Source organism: Dreissena polymorpha, chromosome 13 (assembly GCF_020536995.1).
Source record: "Dreissena polymorpha isolate Duluth1 chromosome 13, UMN_Dpol_1.0, whole genome shotgun sequence".
NCBI classification, from domain to species: Eukaryota; Metazoa; Mollusca; class Bivalvia; order Myida; family Dreissenidae; genus Dreissena; species Dreissena polymorpha.
The window spans coordinates 32,595,877-32,623,225 of record NC_068367.1 but is presented as its reverse complement, the minus strand read 5'-3'; the positions used below and the strand labels follow the sequence as shown (position 1 = coordinate 32,623,225).

Sequence of the window (27,349 nt, the reverse complement as noted above, 5' to 3'; positions counted from 1 at the left end):
AAAGGGAATATCTGTGTACAAGGAAAACATACTTTAAACAGTTGACATGTAAATTAATTTGTCGCTAGTACAAAGAGATTAGTCAACAAATGCGAGTTATACCGCCACAAACAAATTTGATGTAGATGCAGAGCTTTGACAATGAGTGCTTATATTTGACTTATTTTTTTTTGTAACACAGGTAGCGATATGGGTTTTTGTTTGACACACCGGTTTATATAGGTTTATATATTTGCTTGACATTAAAAGTTATAGAACAAACGCTCTCCTTGACCAAAATGTGCTGTCATTTGAACTCTGACGTTTAAAAAGATGAGGCCATTGTACACGACCAACGGCCTAACGGTAACGCATTATAGATACCTGCTTAAGTACAACACCATTCAATGTTTTTAAAAGTAAGAGAACTGACGCGACAAACCGTCTTATATAAGTAAACACAACATTTGAAAAACATCAATGCATTTTTTTAGCCATAGAACGAATGATCCTTTTACCAACAAAAGATACTAAGTTTAAACTCTAACATCCCTTAGCACGGTCTTGACATTGAAAGAAGGCACGCGTATTTAATGTTAAATACGCCTATTTAGCTCGATTATCTTATCGTTTGTTTAATCCTTCAATTAATCCGGAAGAAATAAAGCAAAATAGCTCAGTTAAACAATGACGTGTATTTTTACTTGTTTGATTCCCAGTGTAGCATTGACCTTGCACTAAGCCATGTTATATTGCACGACGCGCCATTTCATATGTTTGTATATTTATTCAAAAAACTTTCAGTGCCCGGGTACCAGCTAAAAGTATTGATTTTAGAGGGAACGACCAACCGTCGGACGAACAAACTCTTACAACATATTAACATTCTGACAATTTTCTTATCTGAATCCATATGTTTCGCATTTTCTAGTGAAGTATTGATATGAATATCACATCTATGTCGCGGCTGGAACAAACCTGAAATATTCTACACAATTAAAAGTCAAGTACAGACATACCTGCACATGCATTGATGAATGTGTCAAACTGCTCATTCACATTGGAAACCATTATTGTTTTATCATGCTCTGTAAAAACTGTCTCCATCTGCATGCCACTTCGCATCTCAAGAAAACTCATGAACAACCCGTTCACTGCAATACAGAAATATAATACTCATAATGAGTTTTGTTTTGCAGATTTTAAAACCGCTCCTGCTGTGGATGTAAATGAGTATTATTAAGATGATATTGGAACAAGTTATTGTGCTAAACTTCAGTATCTTATTATATTGATAAACAATAAATAATACTTTATGAATTTTCTGACCCACAACGAGCACATCGATAACTATGTTGGTTATATAAACCAACGTTTACCACTTTGACGCAGGTGTAGAACTTTGAACTTGGAAAATATTACTGGATCTTTGACCAAAACACACGAACTTAGGCACATAATTCAAATACACAACACGCCGAGTCGTGTCGTATTTATCTGTGCAAAGTGATTTTCAAACCGATGAATGAAGACGTTTAAAATAATTTCGGGACTCATCGAATAGAAAAAAAAGAATGATTGTAAAGGATATTCATTTAAGCAATAACCACACTACATACTTACATTTCAGTATCACGATAGTATAAAAAGCGACTAAAAATTTTTCAAAAACACTAACCTTGAAGCGCGCATACCACAAACTGGGTTCCTGATTTAGAAATCTTTAGCGCTCCTGTCGAATCGACTAAGATGTCATTTTAATTGCATTTAGGCAATAGATAGCCGCCGCCTCGGTCTCAGTTATTATGCTTAGATGACAGATATTTAAGCCAGTCTGAAAAAGACGATGGTATGTTACTTTTGATAAATTTGATATACCTACGGGAAAAGTGTGAGATTTGGAGCCCTTTAAAACTAGTTAAAACTTCCAATACCAGTGTCTGACTGTTAAGTAAATGGTTCTCAGCCACAAATCACAGGTGTTGGGCGTGTGGCCAATTCACTTTAACACTATCAATATGTCAAAAAACAACATTTTCCACCATTTTGACAAAAACAAAATTCTGATGCAATATATATATATATATATATATATATATATATATGGTGAAAGATATGCGTGAACAACCAGATACACAGACATACAAACAGACAGACATATTCCCCACCCCCCCCCCCCAAAAAAAAAGATGGTTCATTCACAGTTATATACCCCACACTTTTACCGCAACACATCTTCCAATGTTGGAACATTTTTTACATACATAGAAGGGACAGTTACATGAACATTTATTTACAATCATGAAACCATAGTTGTATTTGGGCAGGATCCGATCAGGACTCATAACTACCCTAACACTATGTTAGAGACACAGCGGAAATACGTTGGATCTAGAATATACGGTGAAATTATGGGTATATTTTTGTTTCAATGGAGATAATTATATTTCACAACAACGTTATTTCCGTTTTATGGGATATATTAATAGATACTCGTTCACAGTCGATTATTTTATATATATAAGGAGAAATATATTTGCGTGAACAACCAGATACACAGACATACAAACAGACAGACAAATTCCTATTGGAGACTTCGGCGTGTGCGCCTAGCTACATGCAGAATGAATCAGATGTACTGTGAAATCCCCACCCCCACCCCCAAAAAGATGGTTCATTCACAGTTATATACCCCACACTTTTACCGCAACACATCTTCCAATGTTGTTACAGTATATATATTATATATATATATATATATATATATATATATATATATATATATATATATATATATATATATATATATATATATATATATATATATATATATATATATATATATATATATATATATATATATACAAGGTAGGTATCTCTTGACACAGGAAAATCACCTACATCAACATTTTTAAGTTGTCTCTCGATCTCGTAGAAATGATAGGTCGGCTCTCGTCTGACCGAACGTTCAGTGCCGATTTTTACAAGAGTAAAACTATCGAAATGTCCCAGTTACCGAACATAATCCACATTAGTACAATATAACGTTATAACGTCAAAATCGTTGTAAATCGGGAATTGTTTATCGGTAATTTCGAGTCCAGCCCCATGTCGATCAGACGCTCAAGGTAAATACGGTTCTCGGTTTCAGGTATTCGGTAACTCTGAGGCGCGGAACCAATAGTTGGATAAATAGCGTAAGGTGAAGGACGGATCATCGTACACGATTGAAATAAACATTCAAACATAAAGATTACATTAGTGTTTGGTGTGGACAAAAGACAAATCTGTGTTGTTAGTTGATAAACTCCTATTTGTTTATTGTATAATGCGGATTATGTTCGGTAGCTGGGGTATTTTGATTGTTCCGACATTTCGCACGTGCATTAAAGGGATCTTTTCACGCTTTGGTAAATTGACAAAATTGAAAAAAGTTGTTTCAGATTCGTAAGTTTTCGTTTTAGTTATGATATTTGTGAGGAAACAGTAATACTGAACATTAACCATGCTCTAATATAGCCATTATATGCATCTTTTGACGATTTTAAAACCTAAAAATTATAAAGCGTTGCAACGCGAAACGATTGAATAATTTGGAGAGTTCTGTTTTTGTCGTTAAATTTAGTGAAACTACGAAGATTGCTTATATAAGGTATAAAATACGTCAAAAATGTGTACTCGGCAGAATAGCTCAGTAGGCTAAAGCGTTTTTACTTCAGGACTCTGGCAGGACTCCAGGGGTCACTGGTTCGAAACCTGCTCCGGGCAATGTTCTTTTCCTTTTTTAATTTTTTTTCTTGATTTTTTACTGGAGCTTTTACGATCCAATGTTTACATTTATCAATAAAAAGCATTTAATGAATAAGTTAAAAAAAATGCCAAAATCTGTGAAAAGGCCCCTTTAAGTCCCGTTTTCCCAGTGCGAAGGTGAAATTTATATAAACATGTTTACAACCACAACTGCATATGTATTTCATACACTAGTTGTCGACAAGTTCACTTTTTTTAATGATCAGGGTTGACATTCGTCTCAACAATTAAACTGTTTATAAGCTGCCAATTAAGCGAAATTGTATTCGATAGCTTCCGAAAATGCTTTTTTTACCTCGGTGCTTTCAATGTAAAACATGCATTTTCTAATATAGGGTTAACACATTAATGTTTGAAATGGATTGTTTGAAAGTAAAACTTGAGAAATAGCAAGCAGACGAGCCTTAATAAATATGGACATGTATCGTTAAAAAAATGGTGTTAAATTTTTTATTTGAACTTGGTGTTTGTGACTACGTACAAGAGTTTACGTGCGAAACGTGTATAACAGGCATATGTTTCGTGTACTGAACAGTTAAGGGTACGTGTGCAATATCATTAGACATTTATTTATACAAAAAGGATTGTCAGAATTGAGTAATTTGATAATAACTAAATCAGGCTATTATATATGAGCTTTAGATTTATGTTTTGCTCTGCGTTGATGTGTCAATCCCATTTGTTCTCTCACGGTTTTACTATGCTTTTATGTTTTATGTCGTATATATGTATTGTCGTTTATCGTACAGGAATATTGTCATTTACCTTGAACAAAGAAAACAGCGAACAAGAATTTAGTTTCTGAAATTGTTTCTTGAGTTGCACTATTCCTTACAATTTCATAGTACATGTACTATCAATTATTAAAATTGCTCTTACTGTAAATACATTCGGAGGAGAGAATATAGTTCATGCATTGCTTACAGGAAGTCTTACGAGAATTAACTGGTCAACAAATTGCAACAAAAGCACTAGTGTATATCATCACTAAAAAAAAGTGCTAGTAAATGTAGACTCAAAGAAGACAAACAAAATTTAAAAGACAAGAGGGCCAAGATGGCCCTAGTTCGCTCACCTGAGAGGAGTCGGTTCATTCAGTCTTTACCAAACGTCAAACTTGACCTAGATATTGTCCAGACAAACATCCTGGTAAAATTTCATCATTATTGAACCAAAACTCTGGCATATGCAGTGATTTTGTTTTTGTAAGATTTGACCTGGTGACCTATATTTTGAGTTGACCCCGCTTACCAAACATCAAACTTTGCTTACAAAAATAAATATCATGACCAAGGTTCATAAAATCTTAAACAAAATAGGGACCTCTAGAGTGTTTACAAAGATTTTGTATAATAAAATGAAAATTTGGACAATCTAAAGGCAATAATTATGGCATTAATTATGTGATATATATAAAACCAATCTTTTCACCAAGTTTCATGATGATTGGGCAAAAATGTGACTTCTAGAGTGTTCACAAGCTTTTTTTAAATATATAAATATAAAAAAATCTGCCTTCCCCCCGGCAGCCATGTTATTCAACTGACCGGAACCATTTTCAAACTCAACTCTCATATTAAGGAAACAAATGTTCTGACCAAATTTCATGAAAATTGGGCCAAAAATGTGACTTCTAGAGTGTTCACATGTTTTCACTATATACATATAGAGAAAAATGCCCCGCCCACTGGCGGCAATGTTTTTCACCGATCTGGACCATTTACGAACTCGTCAGAGATATCAATAAAACCAATGTTTTGACCAACTTTGATGATGATTGGGCAAAAATTGTGACTTCTAGAGTGTTTACAAGGTTTCTCTATAGCCAAATAAGGAAAACTGCCCCCCCCCCCCTGGCAGCCATGTTATTCAACTGACAGGAACCATTTTCGAACTCAACTCTCATATCAAGGAAACTAATGTTCTGACCAAATTTCATGAAAATTGGGCCTAAAATGTGACTTCTAGAGTGTTCACATGTTTTCACTATAGGAGGTTTTGGGGATTCCGATAATGACGGCACGTTTGCGCATGCTCAAATTTTGGCCGTCAAAACTGCGGCCATTCTGCTATTGTTTGCATTTGATGAACCGCATCGTGATACGGTTACAATCATATTCGCGACCCTTTTGAAGACCAAAAAATACTCAGAAATTGAAATTCTTTCAGATTAAATTGAATCCAATGAACGAACACAAATAAGGACGAAAACAAACAACAAATTGATTGATTTTATGTAATCAACATATAGAAACTGATTTGAACCTATTTGTCTGTAAAAGCTTACCTTGTTACAGATTAACTAAATCCTCTTGATAAATGTAAATGTTTTTATTTATTTAATTGTTCACACCTATTTTGACACTCTTTGTTTCAGCATTTTTAACCCAGTGTTTAATTGCCCCTTTGTTTATCACAAACCGATTATCTCGATATGATCGGATACTGTCCAGACAATTACTAAGAAAACAGTATGTCATAAACCCAGGGACCTATGCTTGTATTACTCTGTATGGGGTCTCTGCATAAACCACATGTTTGGTCATTAAACACAATTTATGATACCTCCTTGTCATCTCTTGGCATATTAAGTCAAACACTAAACAGTTGCTTAAACTTGCTTTAATAAAATATTTGAACATATTTAAACAAGGGACAAAATTGTCACAAAACCAGGTTTTCATTGTGAAAAAAAAATCTGATAAAGGGAGAAAACTCAAACTGAACTTTTGAAATGACCAAAAAAAAAATAACCCCCTTTGTATTTTTTTTTTTAAATCTATTTTTAGTCGTGGCGACCTTGACATTGGAGATATTGACGTGATTCTTTCGTGGGATACACCGTCCCATGATGGTGAACAAATGTGCCAAATGATTTTAAAATCTCACAATGAATGACATAGTTATGGCCAGGACAAGCTCATTTATGGCCATTTTTGACCTTTGAACTCAAAGTGTGACCTTGACCTTGGAGATATCGACGTAATTATTTCGCGCGACACACCGTCCAATGATGGTGAACAAATGTGCCAAATGATTTTAAAATCTGACGATGAACGACATAGTTATGGCTCGGACAAGCTCATTTATGGCCATTTTTGACCTTTGAACTCAAAGTGTGACCTTGACCTTGGAGATATCGACGTAATTATTTCGCGCGACACACCGTCCAATGATGGTGAACGAATGTGCCAAATGATTTTAAAATCTGACAATGAACGACATAGTTATGGCCCGGACAAGCTTATTCCGCCAGCCAGCCAGCCCGCCAGCCAGCCAGCCAGCCAGCCCGCCCGCATTCGCCAATCTAATAACCAGTTTTTTCCTTCGGAAAACCTGGTTAAAAATAGACATTTGTCCGAAATGGATTATAGCTAGGAACTAGTAAGTATATATAAGTTAACCAGTGTAAACATAACAATAAAGTGTTTAATAACTATACATTTAAAATATTGTACAAGTTTACTGCTACACAATTAACGTATTTAACGGGTACCTGCAAATGTAAACTCTGCTATAATGTGTAAAGATCCATCATCATGAAAACAAGCAATCGCGATTGGTCATCATAGGGATATAAAATACTTGCGTAAAATAAATTAAATGTGTGGATTTATGGTATCATAAAATGCTAGATTTGTATCGCTCAGTATCACTTCAGAAGAGTTTTCAATGGACATCCAAAGACATTTCAATTTGCAAAATATTCAGGTGTTTTTTTTTTCAATTTGAATGCTTAAATTTATTAATATTTTCATTCAATGCAAACGAAACAAAAATTAATTCAATGTAAAATAAAATTAAAACTACTTTTCAAGATTGAAATGTATTGAGCTATTTTAGGGCTTTGTTTTATAACTGATTCAATGCACCCCTTACACTTAATCTCAATCGCTGATGAAAAATAACACTATCGCATCCACACCATTTATAGTAATATTCAAATTACTATATGTTTTTTTTTTTTTGAAATATCATTTATTTAAGTCTTACTTAAAAATAGAACGCGGGTATTGATAGTTTTGTTTTGTGAAATTGTAAGTATTAAGCCTTCCGACGACCTTAACTCTGATACAATGTAATTGGCCGCGATCGAGAAGTTGACGGCCAATCTATTTTTAGTAGCGGAAAACACCTCTTGTGACGTCACACAAAAACCTCCTATAGACGAGTTAACGCGTGACGTCACACGCACCTGCAAAGTTTAGACTCCGCCCACTGGTTGGCAAAAAGGGAAAGAGGTGGAATTCATATAAGCGCATATAGAGAAGGTTGACATAATCTTCGTTTTTATTGATACTCATGAACTGCATCAAATATAATTTTACTATTTATGTCTGAATAAAACATAAGCATGCGTGGAAATTCATTTTTGGAACGATTATATTGTTATTATTTGTTTTTACTAAAAACGAGCTATGGAGTGGAACGTACACTATCTACGAGCTCGGTATGTGGTTACCACAAAAATCTCTACTAAACGCATTTTCACGTCCATTTTAGATACAAAATTTCAGAAATGGAAATTCTTTTAGAATAAATTAAATTTAATGAAAGAACACAAATAAGGATGAAAACAAACAACAAAAAGATCGCTTTTTGTTCGCAACATATAGTAACTGATTTTAACCTTAATATATCTGTACAAACTTGCCTTGTTACACAACAAATGAATTCATAAATCTAATTGTTTTATTTAATTGTGCACACCAATTTTGACACTTTTGTTTCAGCATTTCTAACCTGGTGTTTAATGGCACCGTTGTTCGTCACAAGCATATTATCTCGTTATGATAGGAGAATGCCCAGACAATTACACAGAAAACATGCCGGTGTCATAAACATAGGACCAATACTTTAATTGGGTCCCTGCACATGTGGCAGACTTTATGATACCTCCATGTCATCTCTTGGCATATTGAGCAGTCATATTGAGCAAGCCAAATATTAAAGCCAAAATACGTAACATTTGCTTTAATAAATAATTTAACATATTAAAAAAAAGAAGATATTTGTCTGAAACGGATTAACAAGAACATGCGTATTTATATGTAAGCCAGTTTAATCATAATAATACAGTGCTTTATAACTTTAAATTTAAAATATTGTTCAATATTACTGCTACACAATTGATGTATTTACCGCGGGTACCGGCAAATGTAAACTCGTCAATTTAGTGTAAAGATTGTACGTTCTTGCATTGCACGTAACACCATAATGACACCAAGCAATCACAATGGAAAAACAATATTTGCGTAAAATAAATTAAATTAATATATATATTTATCATAAAATGCTAGATTGTTCAATGTATCACTCCGTATTACTTGTTAAGAGATTTCAATATACATGCAAAGACAGTTCAATTTGCACAAGATGCAGGTTTTATTTTCATTTGTATATTAAAATTTATTAATATTGTAATTCAATGGAAACGAAACGAAAATTCATTCTATGGAAAAGAAAATTACCACAACATTTAACGATTGTAATGTATTCCGTTTTTTATGGCTTTGTTTTATAATTGATTAAATGCGCCTCTTATAATACACTTTTGATCGCTGATGAGCAATAACAATATCCACACCGTTTATAGTTATAATCAAATTAATATACGTTTTATAAGCTTTTAAATATCATTTTTTAAAGTCTTACTATAAAAAAGAATACGGCTAATTTATTGTTTTGTTGTGTGGTATTGTCAGTATTTAGTCTTCCGACCACGTTTACTCTGATGCTAATAACTAATTTGTATTTTTATAAAGAGGAAATTATACATATGATGATACATTTATTTATTGGTACTAAATATGATATATTTGCACTATTGTATAAGAGTTGTAATGTTTATTTCGGATTTTTTTATCGTTTAATTGACTAAACAAAAGCCCTGTATACATGTTTTACGTTACTGTAACCAGTGTTTTTGCCAACCAGTCAGTGCGCATGCGCGGAAAATCCCGAATGTAAACAATAACAATTAACTCGTCTATATACATATAGAGAAAAATGCCCCGCCCACTGGCGGCCATGTTTTTTCACTGATCTGGACCATTTTCGAACTCGTCCGAGATATCAATAAAACCAATGTTTTGACCAACTTTCATGATGATTGGACAAAAATTGTGACTTCTAGAGTGTTTACAAGGTTTCTCTATAGCCAAATAAGGAAAACTGCCCCGCTCACTGGCGGCCATGTTTTTCAACGGACCGGAAGCACTTTTGAACTCAACCAACATATCAATAAGACAAACATTTTGACAAAGTTACATGAAGATTGGGCATGAAATGTGACTTCTACAGTGTTTACAAGTTTTTTCTTTATTTTCACCTAGTGACCTAGTTTTTGACCCGGCACGACCCAGTTTCGAACTCGACCGAGATTTCATTGGGACAAAGCTTCTGACCAAGTTTCATGAAGATCAGACAATAAATGTCGCCTCTAGAGTGTTTACGAACAAATGTGGACGGACGGACGCCGAACGGACGGACGACAGACAAAGATCTGTCACAAAAGCTCACCTGAGCAATCAGGTGAACTTATAAAATATTATATATTAACCTGTCTCTCTGAAAGTTTCAAAACGCGATTTCCTTTTAACATTTTATTTTAGATTCATAACATACACACTTGCAGACTTTCAAAACTATTATGAGCCCTGATCTGGAAAAAACGGGCTTAATGCGTGTGTGTGTGTGTAGTGTTGTCCAAGATTCGCCTTTGCAATCTGCACAGGCTAATCAGACACACCACTTTCCGCTTGAATGGAATTTTTCGTTTACAGGAAGTTCCTTTGCAACGAAAATCCTATCTAGTGAGAAAGTGCCGTCCCTGTTGCGGATATCAAAGCCAAATGCTTATCTGGGATGACACTTTATGCACAAGCATTAAGCCTGGTTTTCCCAGATCGAGGCTCAAATAACACAACTAGAACTCCCCATGTACATTTGTCTTGTCATTAACATTTAAAAATAATTCACTTGAGTCCCATGTAAAAGTAAGAGTAGCAACTTCAGGGTTGTCAGCACGTAAATCATTGTAGCTTTTCAATACCAAAGTGATAAAAACTTTGATGAATCAAGTGACGCAGATAAAACACAATACCACACATAAATCTGTAAATGCATCAAGTCCTTCATTATTAAAGCACATACTTTTAAGACTGGCTTATTTATATATAAAAAGAAGATAAGTACGCAGTGTCTGTTGAATCGAATACAAACTTTATCAAAGAAATTATTTCGGAAATTGTAATTTTCCTTAATAAAATATTTTAACATCAAATTCAGTTTTATAAGCTGTATTAGAAACCAATATATCGATTCAAATGTTTTTCTTAATAGTATTTAACCACTGTATATGTACACGTTTAATACTGTTTATATGTAAAGTAGTTTGCATATCGCCCAATTGGTGTAAAAAGGTACCATGTGCCTATTAATTTAAATGTCATATGGTACCTTTTTGCACCAAGGAGGCGAATTATATTGTAAATAAAGCTTCATAAAAATGAAAGTTAAATATTTATAGAATAACAAAATTGTAAACATTCAAGTAACAACATTTAGATATCATGTAAACACTTATATGCAAACAAACATCACAGAAATAGTTTTTTTATAAAGATTTCCAACTTAAGCCTCTAAATAAAAATTTCCAAATGTTTAATTGTTTTTCTTAATACCTTATCTTCAGACTAAAGCAACTTTTTTTTACAAACATAATTATAAAAAAAAACAATATTTGTATTGATAAATTATAAATGAAATAATATGCTAACTGAACCATAATTTTATACAAATTTGTAGAAAAATGTATTAACATTTAAAATAGCATTAATATACCAATTACTCATAATTAATTAAAAAATAAAACATGCATGCCCCCCATATGGGCTGTCAGTTGTAGTGGCAGCCATTGTGTGAATACGTTTTTTGGCACTGTGACCTTGACCTTTGACCTAGTGACCTGAAAATCAATAGGGTTCATCTGCGAGTCATGATCAATGTACCTATGAAGTTTCATGATCCTAGGCATAAGCGTTCTTGAGTTATCATCCGGAAACCATTTTACTATTTCGGGTCACCGTGACCTTGACCTTTGGCCTAGTGACCTGAAAATCAATAGGGGTCATCTGGGAGTCATGATCAATGTACCTATGAAGTTTCATGATCCTATGCATAAGTGTTCTTGAGTTATCATCCAGAAACCATTTTACTATTTCGGGTCACCGTGACCTTGACCTTTGACCTAGTGACCTCAAATCAATTGGGGTCATCTGCGAGTCATGATCAATGTACCTATGAAGTTTCATGATCCTAGGCATAAGCAATCTTGAGTTATCATCCGAAAACCATCTGGTTGACGGACGGACATACGGACATACGGACCGACATGTGCAAAACAATATACCCCCTGTTCTTCGAAGGGGGCACAGAAAAACATTTACAGCACAAGCAAGATTCAAAATGGTATCTGTCAACATATACATACACTGTTAATGTCCAAAAATATGCATAAGCAAAAAAGGTATATCACTATACAATGTTATTTCCTCTAATTCTTACAGTTTTTAATTATCCTCCACTTTATAAATAATGGAAACAATCAACATATCATTTATTACAGTTATTAATTATCCTTCTATTTATTAATTATGGAAATGATAAAATAATGGAAACAATCAAAATATTTTAAACAAAAATGTCAGTGTCACGCTGAATTTTTTAAGAATCACCAAACAAAAATTACTCTACAATACATAGTGCACTATGTAAATGTCATTTAAACTATTCTAACTTATTTGTTCTATTGATAACCATAGCCTAAACACAATGGAGAAAATAAGAACATATAACATCATATATGAGAATTAAACAACAACAACATTAAAGATGTTGATATATAGCAGGTTGTCCACTGAAATTAGATTGTATAAATTTGATTTTCATTTTTTTAGATTAATAAAACTTTAGCCCAATTTTTATTTTACAAATTAAATAACCTGCCTATCCATACTGAAGTTATTTTACATGTTATCATTTCCTTCAGGGACATAGGTCACTATTTAAACAGTTGCTTCCTCATGCCAAATACACAGCGGCCCCTGATCCAGGCTGCGTAGCAAACAAGGCCTCTCCCACCCTGGGGCCCAGCCCCCGGGCCTGGTAATATTTCTCCACCACTGCTGCCAGGAAAGACTCCATAACTGAGCTGGGAACCATGGATATAGCGCACCCACCCCAGCCTGCACCCGTCAGTCGAGAACCAATAGCTCCTGCCTCCCTGAAATAGACAACACTTCTTGATAGAAAAACTGAAAAATCTTTCTCCCTTTCTCCCTGAAATGGACATGTTTATAGCACAACTGGAGCAAACTGCTTCCTTAAAATTGGCAGCACCTTTTAAAACCATAACTGCAACAATAATATGTACAATTTATTCAAATTCAAGATTTACTTTTACAGACTTAAAAACTAAGAACGAGACTCAATTATTCAGAGATGGTTAAAACTTTGTGTTGATTAGCAAAAACAGTGTTTTATTCACCAAGGATTCTAAATCTTTGTGCAAAAGAAAGTTAACGATGGTGTCATTAACTAATGGGTATGGCTTTGAACAACTGGGCTACAAGAAATATAAATGCTTCTATAACAAGCAAATTGGTTGAATTGATAAACCCCGCCATCTTAAAAAGTTTGTGACAGACGGACAGATAAACTGAAGGACGGACTGACAGAAAGAAGGACAGACGGACAGACAACACCAAAACTTTATCCCTCCACCTTTGACTGCGGATAATAACAAAATGACAACTTACACACAGATTTTGACGAGGTCGTCTAACTCAGTGCAGCTGCACTCGTACATCACACTGCAGCTAGTGTGACTGTCGTTCATGAGACTACCCAGAATTCCAGAGGCCCCAGGGGGTGCTGTGTTGCACACTTCCTGGAACCTCTCCACCCTCCCAGCCTCGCTGTACACATGTAATGCTCGCTTTCGCAACTGAAATTCTGAAACTGAAAAACCCAGGATATGTTTGTATGATTGTTTTGCGAACTTTAATTGAAAAAAATCTACATATTCATTTTATAGAAAAACATGTTGGAAATAAAGAATTTTTAATTAAGTTTTGTGAATCTAATGTGGTGCATCAAGTATGATAAATAATGGATGCCAATGTCTGTATACTAGAAACAGCTACAATTGCAAGTAAAGGCAACTGAAGAACCAGTACTGCCTACTGTAGCAAAAAGGACAATCATACAATTACTTGATGCCTGTTAGATTTTTCAACCATCGACATTTAAATTACATTTACTACTACAACAGAAGAACAAACAAGTTGTTTGTAAAACATGTAGGAGCCCCCAGGCTTTCAGTAAATGAACCCTGTGGCTTTAACATTACATTTCTTAATTGAAAAATTATAAGGTATCATCCTTTGTCAAGACTTAACAGCATGCAATTGAGCTGCACTGTTGGAAAACTGGCTTAATGCATATGTATAAAGTGTTACCCAGATCAGCCTGTCTAGTCTGCACAGGCTCATTAAAGGCAAAACTTTCAGGTTTGTGGAATTTTATGTTTAAAATCTCTTTTTTAAGTCTCTTCTAAACAAAAGAGCAGAAAGTGTTGTACTTGATAAGCCTTTTCAAACTTCCAAGGCTAATCTAGAACTACACTTTACACACTTGCATTAAGCCCAATTTAGCAAGACTAAAATTTATAACACCCTAAGCATTTTCTCGATAAGTTGTAGATGTAACGTTGATCTTTCACATGTTAACCTAAACTTCACAAGGCATCCTTCTTCGCTCCTAAATCACAAGAATACCAATCTTATGACTATGATCATGTGTGGTACGTTTATTTCAAAATCATTGATACATGGCATTGTTATGGCTGTGACAGAAATGTTCTAGCTGTTTTATAGCTAAAAATTACATTTGACCTCTAAGTATTAGTTTGACCTTTCAGCTAAAGAGATGTGTGCTACAAGCAGCACTTCGCCTTATGATGGTTAACATTTATGCCCAGTTATTCTAAAATCCATCAATAAACAGCAAAGATTCGGCTGAGTTAAGAAACTTCACTCAGACATAGAGACCTTTGCGGTGAGGAGAAAATTGCATATGATGGTGGTCATTTATGGTCAGCCATTTCAACCACCATCAATAAATGGAAAAGTTATGGCTGAAACAGGAGATGGACTCTAAATGTGACCTTGACCTTTGAGGTAAGTAGACAGGTATTAAATGTGACAAATCATTTTGTGATGGTCATCATTTTTATTTCAAGATCCATCAATATATTGAAAAGTTGGGGCTAAGACATGAATGTTCAAGTAGTTTATGTCAACTTTGACCTATGACCTCAAAGTGTGGCCTTGACCTCTGAGCTTGGAAACATTTTAACACACTACATATCATCTTATGGTGGATGATAATTGTGCCAAAATCCATCGATATAAAGCAAAGTTATAGCTGAGACAGGAAGATTTGCACAGAAATACAGAAAGACAGTGGAACTGCAAGATGTCACCTTCTTCAAAGGCTAACATTAAAACAAGATATGTGTTTGTCAGAAACACTATGTCCCTTTCTGTGCCGCTTTGAAGCTATATATTTGACCTTTGACCTCGAAGGATGACCTTGACCTTTCACCACTCAAAATGTGCAGCTCCATGAGATACACATGCATGTCAAATATGAAGTTTCTATCTTCATATTGCAAAAGTTATGGCAAAATGTTAAAGTTGTAGCAAACAAACACACAAACCAACCAACCAACAGACAAGGCAAAAACAAAATGTCCCCCACTATAGTGGTGGAGGACATAAAAATAAATAGCACAGATCTCTTTGGGCCTGTTAGTGTTTGAGTAACCTCCCAGCAAGCCCCAAACTTATACAGACCTCAGCTATTATGTGTCCTACTGCTTGGTGAGTATAATGCTACTGTGCCATCTGTGCCCTGTACAATTTTTTTATTTGAGCCTCGTTCTGAGAAAAAAACTAGGTTTAATGCATGTGTGTAAAGTGTTGTTTCAGATTGTAATGCGCAGGCTGCAAAGTTTAATCAAGAAGGAAACTTTCCGACAAACCTAAACTTTCACTTCATAGAGACTTACTTGAAAACAAAAATGAAATAAAAGCCGAAAGCGAAGTCTATGATTAGCCTTTGCAAAATACACAGGCAAACCTTGGACAACACTTTACTCACATGCATTAAGCTCTGTCAGGCAAACCTTGGACAACACTTTACCCACATGCATTACAGGCAAACCTTGGACAACACTTTACCCACATGCATTGCAGGCAAACCTTGGACAACACTTTACCCACATGCATTGCAGGCAAACCTTGGACAACACTTTACCCACATGCATTACAGGCAAACCTTGGACAACACTTTACCCACATGCATTATACACAGGCAAACATTGGACAACACTTTACCCACATGCATTGCAGGCAAACCTTGGACAACACTTTACCCACATGCATTATACACAGGCAAACCTTGGACAACACTTTACCCACATGCATTAAGCCAGGGTTTTTTTTCCACTTTTTGGGAAGATAGCCCATGGCTTTGGAATTGGGAATTTTATCGGCATTTTTATGAAATTGGGAAAATAAATTCATTAGCCTTTTTTTCCACACGAAAAGTCCACTGATTAGGGAAATACTAAATTTGATTTAACTCTTTATAATCATTCAAATTAAAAGAAAAAAATCATATAATACTTTGTTAGATTTAATTGAATTAAAATTGAGATAGAATAAACATAAGACTTCTTTCTATAAAAAAAAATAGAAAAAAAAAATTTTTTTTTTTTTTTTTGGCAATTGGGAATTTTGTGCCACATTTTGGGAAAAAAGGATACTTTTTGGGATTGGGAACATAGCCGAATTTCGGCTATAAAATCGGGCCAAAAAAAACCCTGTAAGCTCTCTTTTCCTAGAGAGCAGCTCATATGCTTTTACCTACTGAATGATTCCTTTGAATTTGGGCCTTTTGGAGAAGCTAACTCACTCACCTTTCTATTAAGGGGTTGATTAAAAATCACAATTTGCACGTACCTTGTAAAGTATTAGCACTTAGACTGGTCTGAGCCAGTTCTTCTTGGCTGACCCCTAGCACTTCACACACCTCTGACTTCATGTAGGCCCCTTCATGTAGCACTGACCCCACTATGGCCACCATCTCACTGAGACTGGCTCCTAGAGCTCTCTGGAGGTCTGCAAATCGTTTAAACTGGCGCCAGTCTAAATTTTTCACCTTGGCAATTATCTTAAAAGTTATAATAAGATATTACTTGTTAAATAAAAACAAAATTCAAAAAATGGAACATGAAGAAAAGCTTGCCTATTATAGAAATTTATATTTCATTATTTAATTTAAATTCATACCTATTGTTAAACATAAACTTATGAATTTATCAATGTAAATATTGTTATAACTCCTGCAACTACACTGTACGCCTATTTACTTGACTGAAAATAAGGTGCATATTTTTGTATGAAGAAAATGTACATGTGCATAAGTAATAATAAACTGTCTGTCATAAATACATTTCATGATGTGGATTTGCAAAAGCGAAACAGAAAAAAAACAACTTTGTTTTCCATTCATTTATTTAGAAACATCAATTTAAACCTTTATTTCCTTTATTTTCAAAATCAAGATGTATGACCAATATCATTTTGAAAAGATATTTCTTGTTGAATATAAATAAGTACGCAAAAGCTAGACCCAGTAAATCTCACTTATTTATATACTGTCAAGTAAAACAGAAATATTTCTGTGAATAAACTTAGGATTTAAAATTCATGCTGAACCAGGTAAATATCAAATTAAAATATTTTAAATTTAATAAGTCTTAACACACTTTCTGTTCACATCAAATTTAAACAGACTTCAAATACAACAACTACATCTATAGCTGTATATAATAAGACCAATATTTAAAATGTTTCATGTCAATTAACCCAAATCATAACTAAATCCCTAAAATCATCAAATTATGTAAAATGTTGTTATCCCTTAAAATGATCAATAGATGATTTTACTTCACAATTATTTTGCTATTTTAATGAAGCATTAGTTAACTAAAATGAGCTGCGCTCTGGCAAAAACGGGGCTTAATGTTTGTGCATACATTTTCCTCCCAGATTTGCCTGTGCAGTACATGGGGTGACACTTTCTGCTTTTATGCAAATTTTCTCTCAAAAGGAAGTTTCTTTTAATCAGAAGGTCTGTTTAGGCACCTTGCACAGGCTAATTTGGGACAACACTTAACACACATGCATTAAGCCCAGTATTCGCAAAATGAGGTTCAACTAACAAACCTGTGATGCCAGTCTGCATTCCACGACCCTTGTGTTGAAGTCAGACGAGGCCGCCTTGTTTTTCTCTACGCAGCAGTTGGACACAACAAACACCACGTCACTGGGCAGCATGACCGACTCTTCACGGAGGGGGTTGAAGTCAATCTTCTTGGCCTGTGGTAATATTGAACAAAAACTGTGTGTAAAACTGTTAAGGCGTTGTCAAACTAAGTCTAGCTCTAGACTCCAGATGACCCTGTGGAGTCTGAACAAGCTTAAAGAGTTGTCCCAGATGACCCTGTGGAGTCTGCACAATCTTAAAGAGTTGTCCCAGATGGTCCTGTGGAGTCTGCACAAGCGTAAAGAGTTGTCCCAGATGACCCTGTGGAGTCTGCACAAGCTTATCAAGGATAACAATTTCCGCTTGCACCAAATTTTAGTTAAGAAGAGATCTCCTCTTAATGAAAAATTCTATAAAAGCGGAAAGTTTTGTCCCAGATTAGCCTTTGCAGACTGAACAGGCTAATCTCGAACAACACTTTATGCACATGAATTAAGTCCATTTATTCAGCAAGGCTCACTTTGTAACAAAGGGGAAATAACTTCCTGAAAATCATTGGAGCAATATGAACGGACAGCAGACACTTGCCCACCAATAAGTGATGCATGATATTACATTTTACCAAATCTGATCAGTAACTCTTGTAATCTTGCGTGAAAAAGAACATTTAATTTGAAATTATCACTTTTTAAAATCAAAGGGCAATAACTTCCTGAAAATTAATTGGATCAGAATGCATTGTTAATATGTGCACGTCCACTCTATAGAGGTGTTGAATATTTACTGCAAAAAGGTGGTCGTGCGAGGAATTTCTCACAGATGAAGTTGCCTGACAGAATGACTGTTTATCATCCTGTATGACTGATGAAACAATCAGGGAAAATAATTTCACAAGAGACCAAACATAATTAAAGCAGAATAGGAATTCAATCAGATGAACAAAACAGTAACTATAAGCTCCCTCAGTTTGGTGAGCATACAAAAAAGTTAACAAAATGATAAAAAAAATCTTACTAAAGTATGTTGATCTTTTGTAAAAAATGAACAACAAGAGATGTGTTTGTCAGAAATATAATGTCCCCTATTGCGATGCTTTGAAATAAAATTTCAATATATCATTTGGCAGGTTTATAAATTATCTTCCTTTTAAAGCTTATTACTTCCCTTGGATTGTATGTTTTGACTTTTGACCTTGAAGGATGACATTGAAGATGAAAAAAATTTACAAACTTGATACTGAAATGAATAGCCTGGAAGTTTCTAAGTCTGTACATACAGTGCCCATCTGTGCCATGAAGGATATCGCCTGGTCCATCCCTCCTCCCTGTGTACCAATGTAGCGCTCACAGGACGCACACATGTCTGCTATCTCTTTCTGAAAGAACAGACATCAGCAGAGATTTTAATAGAATTTCTAATACATCGAAAAATTACAGGTAGCAGACATTTTACGTATAAAGCTCTTCATTTCTTACTTTTGTTAGTGAGAACATGCCTTTGATACCAATATTAGGATTATTGCAACAGAAGGGATGAGCTATTATATGATCATCGCTTAATCAAGTATGTAAATACAATTAAGGCAACAGACAGAACAATTAAATAAACATAGCTTGCTTAAATCTTAAAAACAATTTAAAAGCAGCCTGGTGGAGAAGTTGTAATTTACTGGCCGTTGGCACATTTCTAAACATTCTAGAACATTTTCCAGTTAACAACTATAGTTTTTAAGTTCTTTTAATAATTCACCACATTCCCTGACCTTTGACCTCTGTTGCCCGTTAGCCTGCATGGTTGCCAAGGCAGCACAGCAGACGAGGGCACTGGAGCTGGAGAGGCCGGCGTTGCATGGGACCAGCCCGTGCACCATACACTGCATGCCTGTGGGCTCAGTGAGCCCCAGCATCTCTGACATTCCCCGAAACCCACACAGGAAGTAGTTGTACCACACAGGGTTGGAGGAGTTGATTTCGTACTTTGCCACATCACACTCAAAATCTCTAGAGACAAGATTCAAAATTACAATTTTACATGGAATTGGCAAATGATTACCAGTATATTACAATCATAGAATTACTCCATTATGTCGGCAAATCTAATATGTGTTTTAGAAGCAGACGGGCCCTTTAATGGTGAACTGGTATGAACAATAAGTTAAAAACCTCAGTGAAAATCTATAACAGATTGGAATCAAAACTAAGTATAGAACTAGGCATGTAAAATATGGATCCCATAATAAAAACACTAGGGGTTGATGCTAATATTTCAAGATCATGTTAGTCTAAAATGTTTTGTGGGAATTATCTGTTAACAGATTAAAACAAGAGCTAGGTCACACTTTTGCCAGTTAAATTCACACCAATTAGTCAGCTTTTTACAATTGCAAATATCTTAGGAATGTGTAGATTGCTGATGATAAAAGTATTCTGAATATCCACACTGAATGTTGTAACAGATGGCAAGTTTAAATTTGCTCATTTGAGAAATGTTTCAGTAGTTTGCTTCAAAAACTGCTAGAATACAGCCCCTATCAATATACATGTATGTAAATGCATGTTTATTAATGCACATACACTTTCCACCCAAACTGGATTTTTTAAAGAGTTACTTGAAACAACAAGAGCTGTCACCATAGGATGACATATGCCCCCTATAAACGCTTTGATAGAAGTTATGAGCATTTTTCGAAACCTAAACGCAGATTTCGAAACCTAAACGCAGACCCTTAGTTCAAGGTCAAGGTCACAGGGTTCAACATTTTTGTGCGTATGGGAAAGGCCTTGTCCACAAGCACATGCATACCAAATATGAAGGTTATATCTCAAGGGACATAGAAGTTATGAGCATTTTTCAAAACCTTAACACAGATTTTGAAACCTAAACGCAGACCCTTAGTTCAAGGTCAAGGTCACAGAGGTTAAAATTTGTGTGCGTATGGAAAGGCCTTGTCCACATACACATGCATACCAAATATGAAGGTTAAATCTCAAGGGACATAGAAGTTATGAGCATTTTTCCAAACCTAAACGCAGATTTAGAACCTAAACACGGACCTTAAGTTCAACGTCAAGGTCACAGGGGTCAAACTTTTTGTGTGTATGGAAAGGCCTTGTCCATATACACATGCATACCAAATATGAAGGTTATATCTCAAGGGACATAGAAGTTATGAGCATTTTTCGAAACCTAAACGCAAAGTGTGACGGAAAGACGGACGGACAGACAAACCTAAACACAGACTTCGAAACCTTAACGCGGACCCTAAGTTCAACGTCAAGGTCACATGGGTCAAAACTTGTGTGCGTATGGAAAGGCCTTGTCCATATACACATGCAAACCAAATATGAAGATTACATCTCAAGGGACATAGAAGTTATGAGCATTTTTCGAAACCTAAACGCAAAGTGTGACGGAAAGACGGACGGACAGACGGACAGACAGTCCAATCACTATTTGCCCTCCTTTGGGGGCATAAAAATTACCATAAAAGCGTAAAGTTTTTAGCCTGATAATGCCTGCGCTGACTGCACAGGATAATCGGGGACAACAGTTTACATACATGCATTAACATACTGGGACAACAGTTTACATACATGCATTAACATACTGGGACAACAGTTTACATACATGCATTAACATACTGGGACAACAGTCTACATACATGCATTAACATACTGGGACAACAGTTTACATACATGCATTAACATACTGGGACAACAGTTTACATACATGCATTAACATACTGGGACAACAGTTTACATACATGCATTAACATACTGGGACAACAGTTTACATACATGCATTAACATACTGGGACAACAGTTTACAAACATGCATTAAACCAAATATTCACAGAGCAAGGCTCATTTATAGATTTATTTTAAACATAATATTGAGAAAATATCTTAATCTAAACTCACACGTATTGGCTGTCAACATTTGAAAGGTTAAGTTTCCCATTGTCTTGAGTTGCCACAGCAATGACAATGTCCTGCTCTACAGCCATGGGCAACACGCCATAGCCGCAGTAGTCGATATGCTCTCCTGAAAAACATAATCACAAACTCACATTTTTTTAAAGCTAATTGAGTCTTGGCTCTGGAAAAATAGGGCTTAAGGCATGTGTGTTAAGTTTTGTCCAGGATTTGCTTGTGCCGTGCGCACATGCTTATCAAAGACAACATATTTCCGCCTTAACTGGATTTTTGCTAAGAAGAGACTCTCTTTATTTATGGAACAATTTAATGACAGAGGAAAGTGTCATCTCTGGTTAGCCTTTGCACACGCTAGTCTGAGACAACCCTTTCAAATTTTATGGAGTTTTTTCTATGAAGGAAGTCTCATTTAAACGAAAAATACAAGGTAAAAAGTGTTGTCTCTGGGACAATAATTTCTGCACAAGCATTAACCACCATTTTCCCAGAGCTTAATTATAATAATTTTCTCATAAATAATATAATGTAAAAACATTATATATGTTTGCCTTGTAGTTGACTTTTAACCTTTTTCTTTAGATTGGTAGCAATCAAAATTTATAGAATTAAACTAGCTTATTATTTTCCTGAGGAAGACCAGTACTTGTTTCTTTGGAAAGGTCGAGAACACCCACTGAGTCAGGATCAATCTGTAGTTTGACGGACGAGCAATTCAATATATTCAGACATTGGCTCAAGAAATGTTAGATTTGCTCAAAAGCAAAATAATATTACATCATGTTCACATATCAAAATAAGCCAAAGGCTACAATTGGTATGCTAATTGGACATTGTAAACGACTGATTTATGTTTGGGACACACCATTTATGTTGTAGACCATTACTTTTCAATAACCAGTCTAGGACAACTGTCATTTGTGACTCAGCAATTTCATGTAAGGTTTTATTCAACAAAAAAACAGACATTATGTCAACATTGGAGCCGCTTTCAGTGAAAATGGGGCTTTATGCATGAATGTGAAGTTTTGTCACAGATTGGCCTGTGCAGTCTTGTTGAAAATTGAAGAGGAAAAAAAGACCGTTTGCAATATATTAAATGGATTGGTTATAAGATATGTTAAAAAAACAGCATTTTTGTGTACATTTTGCTCCATTTTTCAATAAGCAGGCCATTGGGAACAGTAAACAATGACCTTTCTTGGTTTAGTCTGCTGTTGCCTACAAAGATTTATATATTATCAAGTAACCACAACTGAAATTTTTGAATGCAACAAAATCAAATTTTTTATCTATGATCGTGTAAACGCACATAGTGACGGTCCAAGGGGTGAACGAAAGACTGATGTAACTCATATTAAATAAAGAAGGAGATACTGCAGTTTTCCGTTCAGCCCTTTTTACATGAAGGTAGACACCAAATCTTGAACATTATCAAATCTCTGTTAACAGGGCCCTATGTTATCAAATGCACGTCTAATACGTGGAATATTTTGCTAATCTTGGTTTTATCGTAACCGAAATGTATATCAATACTAATTTTGGAAAAGTTTTTAACAAACTGATAAAAATGACAGAAAATAGGTCCTTATGATACATTCAAATACTGTGTTGGTTGTTTACTAAATTACAAGAGCATTAAAATATAACACAAAATGAACATTACATTCTATAATGTGATACTTTAATTTTTATCTTAACTAGTTATCAAATAGTCTAGGCTTTACTACTCATTCAAGTTGTGATTGGGAGGTATGTTATGACCAATTTTTATAAATATTGGGCAAATAAATATGGCTTTTAGAGTGGGCCCCAAGCTTTCCCTTTAATAGGCCTCGTGACCTAGTATTTGATCCTGTACGTGTGACGCAGTTTTGCACCTGTTTTAAAAGCATCAGTGCCATAGCATTTCCAAACTGAAAGTAGTTATTATTTTCTGAAGTTATATCCAGTGCATATCCCATTCGCGCAATGAAGTCATATTTAAACTAACTGTTCTCCTCGTATTGAACCATTGGGTTACACTTTGTCTACTTACATGCTGTTATATTTTGTAATATCCAACCAACATTTCTTCAATATGAGTAATCCGGTTCTAAAATTTTCGGAATTTTACTTAACAAGATGTACATCAAAACGAGTATCTGTTCATTAAATTGGCTGCATCAAGAATGAAATGGCTGGTGTGGTTTGCGTACCTGTCGTTCCGTAAAGGTTTACTCAATAGATTTGTGGAGGAACACAAGTATGTCCACTGATTAAGAGTCTAGGGACGCCCTAAGCTTAGTAACGGTAGCTCCAGCAACGGAAAACACTCGCTCGGATTGTACGGCAGTTTCTGGAACACCAGTTTCATGTGGTTGGCTATGGTCCCCGTCCTTTCCCCTTTGTACGACAGCTCGGTGGCACACAAGTTACATTTAAACTTTTATTTTCCGCATACTTAAAATTGAGTCAAAAAGTTCCAATAAGGTGACTCTTTTCGCGACCTGTCTCTTTCGCCATATCTCTAAAAATGAATGCCAATGTAAATACGGTGGGAAAATTTCCTTGTTCACTTCGTGCCGACCCGCGTCGAATGTTCAAGATGATTGGGGGCAGGCACATGCAACAAATGGCAGAAAAAAATGTTCACGAGCACTTCCTTTTGACGCGCAACAAATTTTTAAGACGTCTCGTCCGTATATGGTGTATTCTTATGTTTACGTATTGTGAATAAGGGCCATCTGGCGCACTTGTTACAAATACGAGTTTTTTTCAGCAGCTGTTTATAAGCTTTGCAACATCCTAACGTAATGAAATGGATAATTTTGATATTGACTGTCGTTTAAACGTTTACTGTTTTTGTAAACATTTGTGAGCAAAACACGAAACGCGACCGTTTAAACATTTAAACGTGATACCCTTACTTGGCAAAGATATAAATTGGAACAAATTTCTTGAAGTTTGGGCAACAAATGATGTATGTAGGGTGCTCACAAGCTTTTTCTTAAACTTTACCTCATGACATACTGTTTTACCACATATGAACTGGTTTCGAAGTGCATAAAGATACAATCAGGATCAATTTTCTTACCAATTTTCTTCCAGAGAGTTCACATGCTTTTTCTCAATTTACCTAGTGACCTTGTTGACCGAAAGTTATTCAGCTTTGATTTAATCAAGATATCATTAAAAAAAATGTTCAAAAGAATGTTCAAGCAGATAGGGCAATACATTTCACCTCTTAGGTGTTCACAAGCTTTTTTTTACCTAGAGACCTAAATGTTGAAGCCATACAACCCAGTTTCAAACTCAGCCAAGGTTTTATTGGGACAAGTGTATATAATGATTGTGAAATATAGGTTACAATTAGAGTGTAACTATAGCCATTTATGCAAACCTGCCCCGTCCCCTAGCCGCCATGATTTTCAACACATTGGAACCATTTTTGAAAAAGATCAAGGTATCATTGGGACAAATAATTTAAGCTGATTGGACAATAAATGGGACCTCTAAAGTGTTCACAAGATTTTGATTTAGCAATAATTATATGGAAAACTTTCCCAGCCCCTGGTTGCCATGTTTGTACCAGACTTGTATCATTTTTGAACTCGGTTGAGATATTAATTGGACAAATGTTCTGAACAAGTTTCATGATGACAATCTATTTCTTTTAATTGACCTAGTTTTTTACCCCATGCAACCCAGTTTCGAACTTGGCCAAGATATCATCGTGCTCAGGTGAACTAAAAACACAAAGTCTACTCTAGCTAGACAAGACCAAAAAAATGTACCACAGCGTTTTTTTCATGATTGGGAAAACTCATGTTGTTTTGACTTCAATGGGAAAATTGGTATATTTTATATTTAAAAACAAATAATGTACTTCTATGAACAATATTATGCTTACCAAGGTTCAACCCATAGAGATGCATAGAGAGAAGAACTCAATATTGCATTTTTTTTTTTTTAAAGGAAACCTTTGATTGTGAATTTACGGATTTTATTTGGGAAAAATATATAATTTTTCACATCAGAAATGGCACCAAATAAAGGCCCAAAAACACACAGCACAAAGAAAAATTTGAGCCAGTGGCAGCCCTGTGAGTAAGGATTGAATACAGGTCCCCTCTGTTACAAGCAGGAAACCCTATAAGTTAAGGATGGTGCGGTGGTCGAGCGGTAACACTCTGGTCTACCATTCCAGAGGTCCCCGGTTCAATACCTGGCCGGGGCACTGGAAATTTTAGAAATGCTTCAAGTGTTTCCCACCCAACTAGAGATACTAGAGTAATTTTTGCGTGTATTGGTTCTAAACACTGAGCACGTAAAAGAACCAAGCGATCTATTCGCAAAGAGCTAGGGTATGGCACCCAGACTCCTTGTATCTCAATACTTTCTCTTCTGCTTGCTGTCTCTTCAGGAAAACCAAAGGACCCCATTAGAAATAAGTGCTTGCACTTTCATGGGTTATCCTTGACTGCAAGGTCAAAGAAAATACTACTACTAAGTTAAATTATTTCAGCCTCTATCAAAACCTGTCATAAACAAGGCTGATAAACACAATATGTTAACAAAGGGGAAATTGTATGATTACATTTAAATTAATTACCAATAAGATTCACTCTCCCAGGCGCTCTGGCAAAGAAAATGGGTTCACATCCAAATTTCTTTACAAACTGTTCCTTAATTAAGCTGAATCTAAAAAGTAAAAAAAAAGTGATGAATAGAAATACTCAGTGTATAAAATACACTATTACATTATATACACAAATAAATAATACATAGCATTTTAATGGAGTTAAGGTAATTGATAAAAAGTTCTATATAAGCTTCATAAGTCACATTAAATAAAGAACAATTTATAATAAGATATATTATTACAAGAAAGAAAATATATATTGAATTTATAACACTAATTTAGTTGTATGTAGCCTATATCAATTAACAATATCTCGGCAAAGATTAGTACAGCACTGGAATGCAATGTCGGCATTTTCTTCATTAAAACAACACAAGCATTTCAAAGGGTAGAGAATATTATGATCAGAAAATACATCTATACGCGTTATATTACCTTTCTTTGCTGTTTTCCGGAATATCGCTGTTTACAGTCGGTGGTTGGTCCGCCATGTTTTAATCATGTGATCATCGCCACGTGCAATCTGTCAATAGTGGAGCCAACCTCCGCGCAGAGATTTGACTGGAACCAGCATAGCTGGTTGTATGTGAGAGCATGGAACGAC

At 35.2% G+C, this 27,349-nt stretch overlaps 1 protein-coding gene across 2 annotated transcripts; it reads right to left on the bottom strand.

Moving 5' to 3' along the window:
• Positions 1–9,807: 9,807 nt before the first annotated feature.
• Positions 9,808–27,284, bottom strand: LOC127855768 (N-acetylgalactosamine kinase-like). Of its 2 annotated transcripts, XR_008037727.1 has the most exons (10): positions 27,181–27,284; positions 26,716–26,804; positions 22,110–22,233; positions 19,952–20,189; positions 19,466–19,564; positions 18,150–18,302; positions 16,881–17,091; positions 13,611–13,812; positions 12,091–13,075; positions 9,808–11,801 (listed from the first exon to the last, which is right to left on the bottom strand). XR_008037727.1 is itself a non-coding variant. In XM_052391569.1 (9 exons), the coding sequence occupies exons 1-9, from the start codon at positions 27,234–27,236 to the stop codon at positions 12,874–12,876; spliced, it is 1,374 nt and encodes a 457-aa protein (XP_052247529.1). In that variant the 5' UTR covers positions 27,237–27,284; the 3' UTR covers positions 11,849–12,873. The 2 variants fall into 2 exon arrangements, 1 of the variants encoding a protein (XP_052247529.1); XM_052391569.1 differs by lacking the exon at positions 9,808–11,801 and having other exon boundaries at positions 11,849–13,075.
• Between the last annotated feature and the right edge of the window lie 65 nt (positions 27,285–27,349).

Excerpts from the sequence above, each read along its gene's own strand:
- LOC127855768 (XM_052391569.1), bottom strand. The coding sequence starts at position 27,236 with ATGGCGGACCAACCACCGACTGTAAACAGCGATATTCCGGAAAACAGC. Across the intron at positions 26,805-27,180 it reads CCGGAAAACAGCAAAGAAAG|ATTCAGCTTAATTAAGGAAC; the intron begins GTAATATAACGC and ends TTTACTTTTTAG. Across the intron at positions 13,813-16,880 it reads AAGTGCTAATACTTTACAAG|TTTCAGAATTTCAGTTGCGA; the intron begins GTACGTGCAAAT and ends TGGGTTTTTCAG.